Source organism: Rousettus aegyptiacus, unplaced genomic scaffold (genome assembly GCF_014176215.1).
Source record: "Rousettus aegyptiacus isolate mRouAeg1 unplaced genomic scaffold, mRouAeg1.p scaffold_m13_p_4, whole genome shotgun sequence".
Classification (NCBI taxonomy): domain Eukaryota; kingdom Metazoa; phylum Chordata; class Mammalia; order Chiroptera; family Pteropodidae; genus Rousettus; species Rousettus aegyptiacus.
The window spans coordinates 83,993,040-84,005,816 of record NW_023416307.1 but is presented as its reverse complement, the minus strand read 5'-3'; the positions used below and the strand labels follow the sequence as shown (position 1 = coordinate 84,005,816).

The window sequence follows — 12,777 nt, the reverse complement described above, 5'->3', positions numbered from 1 at the left end:
ATTCAAACTTTTTCTAAATAATTATTACTCTTTACGAGAATCATTATGATCAAATTACCCTTATTAGTATCAAACTATATTGAATAAATATAAAATATCTATACATTTCTCCCTTTCCAATTGTTTCTTAACATGATCTTAAAGTATTTTTTAGAGAATGTTTATTAAATTTTATTCAGTAAATTATAATACTTTTTCTCTTGAGCTTGAAAACATTTTGGAAGCATAACAAGAAATATCACAGTAAAATTTGTGAATTTTGCATTAGGAGACTACATATTTGAATATTTTACTGGTAAAAGTTATTAAACGATATTTTGTCTTTCAATTACATGTTGGTATATTTGATGAATAAGACTAGAAAAGCTTTTCCCATAATGAACTCTTGAGGTAATAGAATGTTTAGCTTAGAAAGAGAACTTAATTGGAAATTTATAGTATCTTAAAGTATTGACAAAAAAGCCAGCTCAGAAAAGACAGCTCTCTAAATCCCAGTGCATTAGGACTTCTTGATCCTCTGAGGTAAAACTAGAGGTATTTCAGAAAGGAAGATCTAGAGAGTATGCATGTAGACCTTCTTTTAAAGTCTATAATCTTTTATTTATTTATTTTTTAAATTCTGTCAATGTTAAAAAAGCGAGTAGGGAATAATACAGAAATACAGGATGATCTTTGATATTTCTGTTGCTATACACTTCATTTATAAAGAATTACAATTCCAGAGAATAAACAATCACTGTTTTTCCCTCCTGATTTTCAGTTTCTTACCTACTATATACAGGAGTTGGCTAGATCATTTACATCATCTTTCTTGATTCTTTAAATGTATTCTCAAATGTTAACTTAAATGTATCTCCACAGATAATAATTAATCTTAAATATAAATGTGTTAAGAGTTAAATATAAATGTGTGAAAGGTGCTCATAACTTTGAAAATGACTTTATCGGAACGTAATATATGCCCTTTTAAAAATAAGTTGAAACTTTAAACTTCTTTCACTTGTGCCACATTTAAAATTGGCCTTAAAAAAAAAGAAGAAAACAGCTTTCTGTTGTGGTTATAGCTTCTGTACATCTCACACTGATTTAGTTCTAAGGCCCTCACTGAGAATCAACCTAATAAGAGAAAAAATAAGTTAATTATCAATTAACAGCGAATAGAGAAATATAAACTTAGGTTTCAAGTAAACATTTTAAAAATGTAAGTAGCTAGTTCAGACATAGTTTTAAATGGTTACTTTGATATTTTATTCTACCTAAATTTTATATCAGACATCTTTGGCATTCTGACTCAACTTAAGGATGACAGAGCTCTATAAGCATGATTGAATCATCTAGATTTTCTGGGGCTGAATCCACATTAATAATATGATTGAGTTGAAATAATCTGTTCCTAAATTCTTTTCTATCTATGATTTTATAATTATGTGTCATACTATATATTTAATTTCTAGTTGAATGTTGTAGATAATGCTAATAATTATAAAAATTGATTATAAAGTTAAAATTTTGAACACAAATTATATCAAAACATCAATCATCAAGTAATATACATAGTTAGAGTTTCTCATATAATTATATAGTTAAATTTAAACTAAATTATATCTAAATTTCATTTTCCCCTCTAATCCCTATACAATTCTTGATTTCTGTCATATATACATACACACAGCTGGATTCTTTCAAGGGAATGAAACTTTCTGGCTACCTCTTAAATGTTTATTGAAAACAAGAGAAGTCCAATTCTTATTCAAATACAATACACATCTAGACTCTAAAATAACAGTTTCATCATTCATCAATAAATCCTTCTTGAGGTAATTTCAGATGAACTGGTTTTGCTATTGCAAAAAAGAAACAACCATAAACTCCCTGAAATGTTACACAAGTTTCTTCCTAGGGTTTACTATAGTAGCCAAGATAGTAAGTAAGGTATGAGGCATATACATACATTTATCTGGATATAGCTTTATCAAAAGTATAATATAGTTCTAAGAATTAGAAATATTTTAAAACCATACCTTATGTTACTAGTTTTTCTCCTCATGAGAACAAATGAAAAATATCCTATACTATTCTTTCAGAAACATACCTATATTAAATATATTTTTAAAAGACAAAGGAGGGGAATAAATTGATTTCGCTGAAAAGGTCAACAGTAAACAGCTCTAAATCAAAAGTAAGATAGTTCAACAACTATGTATAAATCCAAATTTAGCTTGAATAACCAGCTAGGATGAGGAATATAAAAATTCAAACAAACAGTGATTTTATTCATATACAAAGCTAGAGATTTTCCTCAGGTAAAGATGCGATATAGGTTTGATTTTTTATTGCCCGTATCAAGGTTAACGATCCGACTTTTCCATTCCCTTCTGCGAAACACAGAAAGCCCATTTTACTTACTAGCTACCTCCAGCGATGCATTGTGGCTCACAGCCTCTCCGAGGTAATTCCTTGCTACGCAAACGTAGACCCCTTCATCCGGCCTACTTTTTCGTCCATGCACTATTCGTAAGAAAAATAAAGATCCACTTGGCAGCAACATTCGGTGTGAGCGAGGGTCATCTTTATCCGTCTCCACTCTCTCCCCTCCTTTGTACCATTCAATGGTGGGTGTGGGGCGGCCTTCAGCTTTACAGTTCAAAGTTGCAGGTTCTCCTTTTGAGACTATTAGATCTGAAGGATGCTCAACAATGCGAGGTGGAAAATCTTCCTGACGAAGACGGGAGCCTGCAGAAGAATTGACAAATAGCTTCATATCGTCACTTGAAAACAATTAAAAGTCTTATTTTAAAAGCCTATGCGTTAGCACTATTTAAACACTGCATAATATTGACTTACTCTTCCTAACCTATTTACTAACTAATCTTGACTACTCCCCCCAATTCCTGAATCCTCTCACCTTCTATTTAGAAAGTGTTTGTTCTTGCTTAAATTTTGTATAAATCCTGTCTGCTCTTCAAATCCCTTGTCCACAAATCCTTTAAGAATCCATCACCCTGTCTGTGCCATGTATGTGCCTGTTTTTTTGCAGAGGAATGCGTTAGATAACTGTTGAGTATTACAAAAAATGGCATGGCTTCCTGGAACCTCCTTTTTAACTGTCAATCAACACCTTAACAAAACATACACTAATATACTACTAATGAACAAATATATTCAAATATATGATGTAACTTTTCTTTATAGAGACTTATATCTTCCTAAATAATAAAAGTATATGTATTTTCCACACTATGTTAATAAATTAAGTTCATTAGTCTCCTATAATTATGCTGATGTTTTAATAGACTTCAAAGATGAAATGTTAAATAACTGAGTTTAAGCAAACAATTAAATGTATTAAATGGGAAAAGATATTACATGAGGGGTTATATTCTAGACCTTATGTATGACTTAATAAGTGAAGTCCTGAGTGTATATGCAATTTAAATATTGTGGCTGTACCTTGTTTTTCTAATGAGGTTTTAATCCCTAAAACAAAGATCAAGTTTCATATTTTTTAACATTCCTACGTTATTGCTGCCATGGATAGACTTAATATATAAATTTTAGAGCTTTCTCAAATTCAACAGCCCAATGCTGAATTTAACTGTGCTCCAAACCTCATTCTCATTTAGTGTTCCAATCTCAATGAATAATGAAAAGTAAAAGTCAGTTTTCTTTGACACCTCCACTTCTGTGTCTCTGGCCCTCCCCAGAATTTCTCACATCAATCTATTCCACCTCCATCTCTACTGCTAGCTACCATCTCCGATCAAACTTGTATCAATTGCCACCGGGATTTAAGAAAGTTCTTAAATAGCTTCACTTAGAAGTAGCCAGATGAAGATTTTGAAATGTAAATAGAATCTGGGTCCTCCCCTACTTCAATGGCTCTTAAAATAAACTCATTGCTCTTAAAGTCCTTAACAAGATCTACAAGAGCCAGAGTGTTTATTCCTCTATGCGGCTCTCCAGACTCTGCCTGTTCCACTCCTTACTCCACTTTCTTCGCCCCAGGCTTCTGTTAGTTCCACAAATATTCTGAGCTTCCTCCTGCCACAAGCCTATGCCTGCCACGGGATATGGGCTCAAAATGATCTTTCTCTAGTTTATACCCAGTCTTCTTTCAAATCTCTGCTCTCCAGGATATTTACAACAAAAATTAAATGCTCCTTGTATAAGCCTAAATAACACTTTATAGCTACCCTTGGTAAAAATAATCAGAATTACAATTTAAATTCATTTGTTTGATAATTTGAATATTGTCTGTCTGACCCATTACTCTGTAAGAACAATGGATCTGATTTTGTTTGTAGTTGTTCCTCTTACACTTGGCAGAGTGCTGAACACACTACACATAAACAGTAAATATATGTTGAATAAATAAAAAAATGAATAAAGTGTTGACAGGAAAGACCTATTTGAATAGAATGATCTGAAGCTTAATAACCATGCTTCCTATACATACAGAGACTTTAAAATATATATATGTATTTTTTTTTTAATTATAGCCAGTGTGCACATTCTTTAACCTTTACAGGACTGTAATTCTGCATGGCTATTAAAAACTGTTATTAAAAAATGTCGGTTGACATTTTTTCTTAATGAAATCAATAAATGAATGATGAAACTAAAATACCTATTACTTGCTTACATCCACCATGAAACAACAAAAAATATATATAATCTGAAATGCTGAGTAATAGTTTTATAAACCGAAATATAGAGAAACAGCTTTAGTTAAGTGCATGGTATACAGCATATTATAAGTTCTTTTAATGAAACCAGGCTCTAAAAGAAGAAGAAATAACCTGCAACATGGAAAAAAAAAAAACAAAAAACAAAAAACTTAGAAACTTGTACTCTCTCACAAAGCCTGTATTGAAGTCAAAATAAATACAAACTGAATTCTTAGATTACTCCATTATAAGTGCTGTAAAACTTCAGAAAATAAAACATTATAATATAGTACTGGCCTTTACTTTAGCTATAATTCTAAAAGGTGGATGCTAATAAGGATAGACTGCTGAGGTAATATATATTTAACTAAAGCAAATTTTATTTTAAATTCTGAAATTTAAGATAGGCAATAGGGGTGCATAGGTTGCTGTGAGAATACAAAGAAAGGGTACTTAAGACTATGTGAGCAAGGCCAAAAAGGCATCCTGTGACATAAAATTTGAGAGGAGTCTTAAATAGTCAAGTAGAAAAGAAAAGAGATGATTTCACCCAGAGGCACAGTGTCAAAAGAATATGGTACACTTACAGGACCTCCAGGTAGGTTAGTATGGCCTGAGTATAAGATGCATGTCAGACATTAAAAAGCATGCGCCTGAAAAAGTAGCTAAAAACAAAATGTAATGGGCTCTGCACATCAAGCAAAGTTCTAGAACCTGACTGAAGACAACAAGAACATTTAAATATTTTAAGTAAGGGATCATGTTTGATTTTAAAGAGCTCACTATTAGTCGTATGAAACTGGACTGTAACAAGCTAAGCTAAGAAGGAATGAGTTAGGACACTTTTGTACTCTCCAAGTAATAAATTCTGGAACTTGAACTTGGGTATTGACAGAAGGAAAAATAAAAAAGAATCTAGACATATACAGATAAAATATCAACAGGATCTACTTGCTGGCAATGTGAGGAAAAATGGAAATGAAAAATGCACAGGATGGATGAGAAGGAGAGGGCAGGGAGATTCAAAGTTTCTGATATGAACGATGGATGAAAGGCAGTCTCAATGAAGGTAGAAAATAAATAAGTGGGATTTGGTAAGAGGAGAGACAGAGAAGACAATTTAGTCAGTATGAGACATGGAGAGTTTGGAGTACTTCTAGAATATCCAAATGGAAATGATAAGTTGCTAATTAACTATCCAAGTTTGCCCTCAGAAAAGAAATCTCAACTAGGACTGTAGATGAAAATCAAGCTACAGACTGAAACTATGAAAAAGAATAAAACTACTTAGGGAGATTGTATAGAGGAAGTAACAGCCAGTTACAGAACCTGGAGACAGCCCGGGCCTCACTAAAGTGCAGTGGAGCTCAAGACTCTCTCGATACCTAACCTGCAGTCCCATACAGCTGGACCACAGCCAGAATAACTTTTAGCAATGAACTCAGGCCCAAGTTTTCACCATTTCTACAGCAGCATTCAGTAGAAGAGCTTTAGCAATAAAAATGCTTTCTCTTCTATTAAAGTCTAAAATTTCAGTATCCTTTCCTCAAATAGTTAATAGGTATTGCGTAAAACAAGAGTTACAGTTATCAGGGTCTAATTGATCTTGCTATTTACATTATAATTAGCCAGAAGAAAGTTATAATATGCAGCATTTTTCAAACTATTTGGTGACTGAACTCTTTTTATTTATCTTTATATAGGACATCCTCACTGAACTTTGCTTCTGAGGAGCACACTTAAAACACACACAAACACACAGACATGCAAACACACACACATTCTGTCACCATATAATAATAAAGAGAATGAATAGGGTTAGCAAAAAAAGAGTTACTTGTCTGTAAAGCCAATACATTTGCAAATTATAATTAAAAAAAAAACATAGAAATCTTACATTTCTCATAACATGTAAACTCTAGGAAAAAAAACTTGCCAATAATTCCTGAATGGAATTTTAACAAGTGATTAGTTAACCTTAATAATAAAAATTATAAATGATAATTATCATCACTATAAAAAGCTATAATAAAATTTGATCTATTATCTAAACAAAAAAAAGAATGTAAAAGAAAATTAATATCTGTTATCTCCTTTATCACAAATACATCTTTATAAGGTGGCTGTTACATCTGGTGTCCTTATGTGGGGAATGAAACTCTCAGCTGTCATTCCGGTAAGGTGGCAGTGTTGGGATTCAATTCTAGTGAAATTCAAAACCCTTGCTTTTTTCAATTATTCCATAAATACTGTTAAGATTAATAAGTTAAAATCCATAAAAAATTATATTTTGTTCATTCTTATTTCCAAGGCTGGAAGCATTAATTTTGATTACTTAATTTTAAAATGTAGATAATAAAAACAGCAGGAAGCAAACCTAATAACATCTGCAGTTCTTTTCTCATACCTTCATAGACTATCTACCTGTAAATCAATTGTTTTCAGTCAATTAACTCAGTAAAGACTTTCATGATGAATAAATGGAGATACAAAGTTTCCTTATACTGAAGAATATAAAGGTTGCTTTTCTAAATACAAGTGTGTACTTTTTCAGTAAATATCCTTATATTATCAATTTTTAATATTCTGAGAACTTCAATTTCTATACACTGTGTGCACAATTAAAATTCAGTATCACTGGCGCCCAAGTTTTTTTCCACCAACATATTTTGAGAAACAAGTCATCCAACTTCTATCAATAACCATGACTCATTTTCTTAAGGGGATAATTTGAGGGAGTTACACCAAGATCCAATAGGAAAGAACACATAAGAATCACAGAAGAATGTAGATGAAATACCCTTAGTGATTGCAATCCTCTACTCTAGAAGAGACGTCTACCTACACTTGGTACACTCGGTCACAAAACCTCTCTATATATAATTTCTTGATTTATTATTATTTAAAAAAAACCTCTCTTCAATCGTAAATGTTGAGTTCCTATAAGCTATCTGACAATGACCATTCTAATTATGCTAATTTGGATATTTTTTTAATGTACTAAGATACAAGATTATATTATACTTGGCAAAACTAACTTCATTTCAACTATACTCTGCATAGGAAACATTTTTAAAAGTTATAGAGAAGAGAGGGTAAAAAAAGAAAAAAGGACTGATAGAGGCTTTAAAGAGAACTAGGATGATAATGCCAGCTGCCCTCGGCAAGAATCCTTGGAGAACATCACACGATCAACTTCAGGCAAGGCCAGCATCAGGGAAAAGTGCATGGCAGGATCCCCTTGACAACTGTCCAGTCGGAAGATAAAACATAAACATGAGTGACTGAAATATCTAAATATTTACACAACCACAGCTGGAAAAAGATATACACATAAGTGTTAAGTATTTCAAAGAAATATATCAAAGTCACATGAGATTTATGATGAAGAAACCAAACTCCTAATTGAATGTAAACTATCCCTCCCTTCAAGACATCACATTTACAGAAACACAGCAAGTAACCACAAGAGACTGATCTTGTTAATATTCTGTTGAGATTCAACACACACATAATTTTATTCTTTTTTCATATATGTGATTATATTATTTTTTTCTAACATGAATTAACATTTATCTCAGAGTTTTGTTTATTTACGTTTTTGAGCCTGTTACTGCTTAATAGATTGAGTGAAATGGTATTTTATTAATACAGTCTCATTTTGGTCCAAATGTTTTTTCATATTCTTTGGTAGGTAATATTGGAAAAACAAAAATGATTAAAATATCCATTTGTATCATATATCATATTAAAACATCTTGCAGCACAAAAATTCTTGAAAAATTGCCAGAAGCACAAGAGATACAAACAAGTTCAGTAGCTGACAGATGCATAATGAATATTTATAGACAATTTGGTAATCTCTATCCGAGGTGTTGGGGGGGTACGAACATTTGCCTTAAGAACATATCAATATTTGTTCATATCAATATTGGTAAGAATACCAATATTCTTAAAAGATCCTTGCCTCTTAACCTTTTTATTTAAGACCCATTTACATTTTAAGGAGCAGACACTCTCCAATTATTAACAAAAATCCTATCGTGGGCACCAATCCTATAATTTTCCTGTCAGAATTTCACCCTACAAAGAGATATTTGTTAAAAATAAGAAGACAGCATCCATTAATTAGTCACTGTGTAAAGAAATGACTTAAATATCTTCTATTGTACTATACACAGTTCCCCAATACTCATACTTCCTAGTGGAATAAATATAAACACAGACCAGTCTATAGAAAAACTAGATAGATTCACCTGAAAATATATAAAGAAATACAAGGGAAACAGAATACGTTAAAATAACTATGCAATTAGAGATTCATGCTATTTTCCTTAGGTATTATGTTTTTTCCTAATTTATTTTTATTATAATTCTACCTAAAAATTGGCAGGGGAGAGAGGTTAGCTGAAATTTAGAATAATTTTGATAATTAAATGAGTGTCATCGGTAGTATCTGTTTTTATCTAAAAGGATTACCAAAATAAACCAAATCTTATTCTAGGAGTAAATCCCTGGTGTTTTTGTAATATTCCTATAGAATTTAATATCATATGGCTGTATTCCCAAAGATATAAGACTGACAGTAGCATAAGTTAAATTTTAGAAACAATATTGCTTCTTCTCCTCCCCCATTTTTAATAAGGTAGAAGAGGCATTTTTGTCACAGAAGCTACTAGGGCATTAACTGCAGGAATTGCCTCAGCTGTCTCAAATCTGGCAGGATTTCACTCTGAGCTATAACAAAAGGAACTGGAGGGTTGAAGTTGGTTAGCTGAGCACAAGCTTCCTATTTGCCCATTAGTAAAATTTCCAACATGAAATTGGAGGATTTGTGCCTTCTGTGAAACACCAAACAAAAATATCTATATATCTTAAGGTACAATTTCTCTCACTACATTATCCATCAGTTTACCTATATACTGTAACCTATATTGACTAAGAATTGTGCTAAGCATTGGCAACACAAAGAAATATAAAATAAAATCCCTGATCTTAATAGCCTACAGTTCACCAAGGAAGATAGAAATACTAACAAGAATAATATTTAAAAAATAGTACCATACAAAGACAAACAGTAGTAGGAGAAAGAATTCCACAAAAAAGTAATAATAGGCAAAAAAAAAAAAAAAAGTCAACTACTCAACTGCTGTAGCATTTGTGGGGACAGTTTATTAAATTTAGAAAATGGATTCAGTTTACCTGAGTTCAAGTCTAGCCTCTGCTACTTGCTAGCTGTGTGAACTTGGACAAATTGCTTAACCTCTCTGAATATTTCTTTATGTGTAAAATGAGTATACAAATAATACCTATACTTTATACGTTAGCATAATACCTGATGCAAAAAATAATATTACATTGTCCCATGGTTGGAACTGTTCATATAGTATTTGCATAAGCATCACTGTTTGATTTTTATGATTCTTCTCCTCACTTTCTCCTGGAATTACATCAGAATTCTTATTAATTTATAGAGAAATCAATTATTTTTTTCCCAAATCTGTAAGAAAAAAGTTGCAAACTAAGCCAGTCTCCTAGTTTCAGTTGAGAAGTCAACACAAAGTAATTTTCCATTTACACAGTTCTTGGCAGGATCTGGCAAAAGTCCAGAAAAACATCTTTCAAAAGAGATGAAAAATAAAATAAAACTAGAGTACTTAGCACAGCCAACTTGTTTTACTAAGAATCATCAGAGGTTGACTCTCTCTAAGCCATCTATAATAAAGCATTTCTGTTTCTTATAGAAAATATCTCACATAGATCCACTGATTAAATGTATGACTTTCAAAATTTAAAAGACACATTAATGCTTTTAAAATATTTTTGAGAGAATAGTAGTGTCTTTTTATTTTCCTTTTCATTACAAATAAAAAAAAATCCTATGAGTAGCCAGAATATAGATAAAGTTTGTAATTCTGCAGAATAAGACTTCAAGTCAACTCTCTGTAGATACACTAAGGTTATCAAAATTCACAAATAATACTTTATTTACCAATGCTCATCCTAATGGACAAAAATATTCAGGTCTGAAAATATAACAGCTTATTTTGGCTGTTAGTTCAATTTTTCAAAGACAAAGGAATTTGGACAATACTTTATACTATGAAAAACAGTATTTGGGTGGTCTTGTGAATCATTTTTTTAAATGCTTATGGAAATATAGTTTCTCCTAACATTGAATTTTCAACATATTAGGATAAATTACATTGCACTGTAATCAATGTTAGCCTACACTTAATTTCTTTATATACAATATGGAAATAGCAGACAGTTATAAATTTGAGCCAGCTAGAACCTCAATATACAGAACATGAGCCAGACTTCCTTATTGAAATGGCAACTCAATATATCTGTATGAAATAAACTTTGCTTATCTAACTTCCTCTATCATGAATGTAAATTTCTGAAGAGAAAATCTTTATTCTAAAATTAATCCTATTCTTTTTATTTAAAATGTTTTGTCATAAATTTAAAGTAAAAACAAATAAGGATATAATACAATCTTTAACCATACATTTTTAAAAAATTGCATAAAGTATATATACCAATTCTTTTTATAAAGAGTTGCATTAGATTTTCATAGAATCTGTACATATAGAATTTACTAAGATTCAATAAGCTAAATCAATTAAAGTACTAAAAAAGCTTTCAACTTTACTTCTTAAATTAAGTAGTCATACTTGAGCCATATTTAGAAAACCCTTGAATCTAGGTAAGTTATTAATGCCTGAAAAATGGAGAATAGAATAGCAACTTTGAGAAGACAATTATCTTTCTGGACAACAAAATACCTAAAAACAGCCTTTTAAAGGATTACTGAGAAATCCCTACAGGAATGCAGTCAACTTGACTCATTTTTAAATCCAGTACTTCTGACATGAACAAGAATTTCTAAAGAAACTCATTTACACATTAGCAAACTGTGATCTTTACATCCCCTCTATCTTCCCCATTTCTCTCATCACATCTCAGACATAGTTCTTAGAGATTCTAAGGGGCACCTTAATGCTGAGAGGCAGATTCTAATCACTTAACATCTAAGATATGGACACTTAGGGGTATTCCAAATGTTAACTAAAAACCTACTCAGTAATCTTTATTTTCTTAAAGGGTAAGTAAATTATTCGTCAGTCCAAACAATGCAAAGTGTAGTAGATCTAATAGGGGAAAACCCACCATACGTAAAATAATATATACAACTTTTGGTTCATAAAGATACAAACTCCAAAAAATTATCCTAATTCTAGAACTTTTTTTCCTTTTCTGCACTCTGAGATGAGAAGTGAGATTTGTTGTGCTTGCTCTCCCTTGCTCTTCTCTTTTGCAAGTTTTTTTTTTTTTTTTTTTTTTTTATAGAGGTTTGGTATCACTTTTTCCTGAGATTTCTTTTTAAATTGTGGTAATATGATGTCTATATGCATTTATCATTTTATATGTTAATACAACCTTAAAAAGAGAAATATACTTTTAGTCATTATTTTGGTGGTGGTTTAATTAATGTAGAAGAAAAAGAGCCACAAAGACAGTTTTGTTTAGAAAGCATCTATAATATCGAAATACTTGCGTCTAGTTACTAAATAGTCAAACCAAAACTAAAATACTTCCATATCTCCTGCTCCTACAACAGCACTGAGCACTCAGCAGGTACTCAATAAACACTGGTAGAATGAATGATCAGAGAGTAGGGAAAAAATGATGGAAGATCTCACATGCATGTATAAATCATTTAGGACAAACATTTATGTTTGGAGGTAGCCAACATATCACTAAGTTCAAAAGAAAGTAAGAGCAATCCTTCTTCTTCTGGGAAGCAGACATTCACAGTAGAAAGGAGGTCTGAAGCCATGACCTCTGAAGCCATTTGGAAATACAAGACTTTGGGTCCATCAAAGTAGATAGACCTCTTTAAAATTAATTCTTAAGAACACTGAAACCTATACACAGTATCATGTGTGTGGTGAAAATATAAGAATTAACAGCAGTATAAGCTGTATAATTTTAGCAGAAGAGAAATTGAAAGAGAGAAAGATCTAGAAAAAAGATATTAAAAAGAATCTTGAAGTGTTGCTTTCTTAGGGACCTTTGAAAATGGATAGTCTTGTTTCTTTCT

The 12,777-nt window shown here is 31.5% G+C and overlaps 1 protein-coding gene across 12 annotated transcripts in view; it reads right to left on the bottom strand.

Annotated features, from left to right (window-relative positions):
• Positions 1 to 12,777, bottom strand: part of ROBO1 (roundabout guidance receptor 1) — a 1,005,278-nt gene that overhangs the window by 306,523 nt on the left and 685,978 nt on the right. For all 12 annotated transcript variants that reach the window (XM_036218858.1, XM_036218857.1, XM_036218860.1 and 9 more), the window contains one exon: positions 2,407 to 2,733. In XM_036218858.1, coding sequence (XP_036074751.1) covers positions 2,407 to 2,733 — 327 coding nt within the window. The remainder of the gene's footprint in view (positions 1 to 2,406; positions 2,734 to 12,777) is intronic.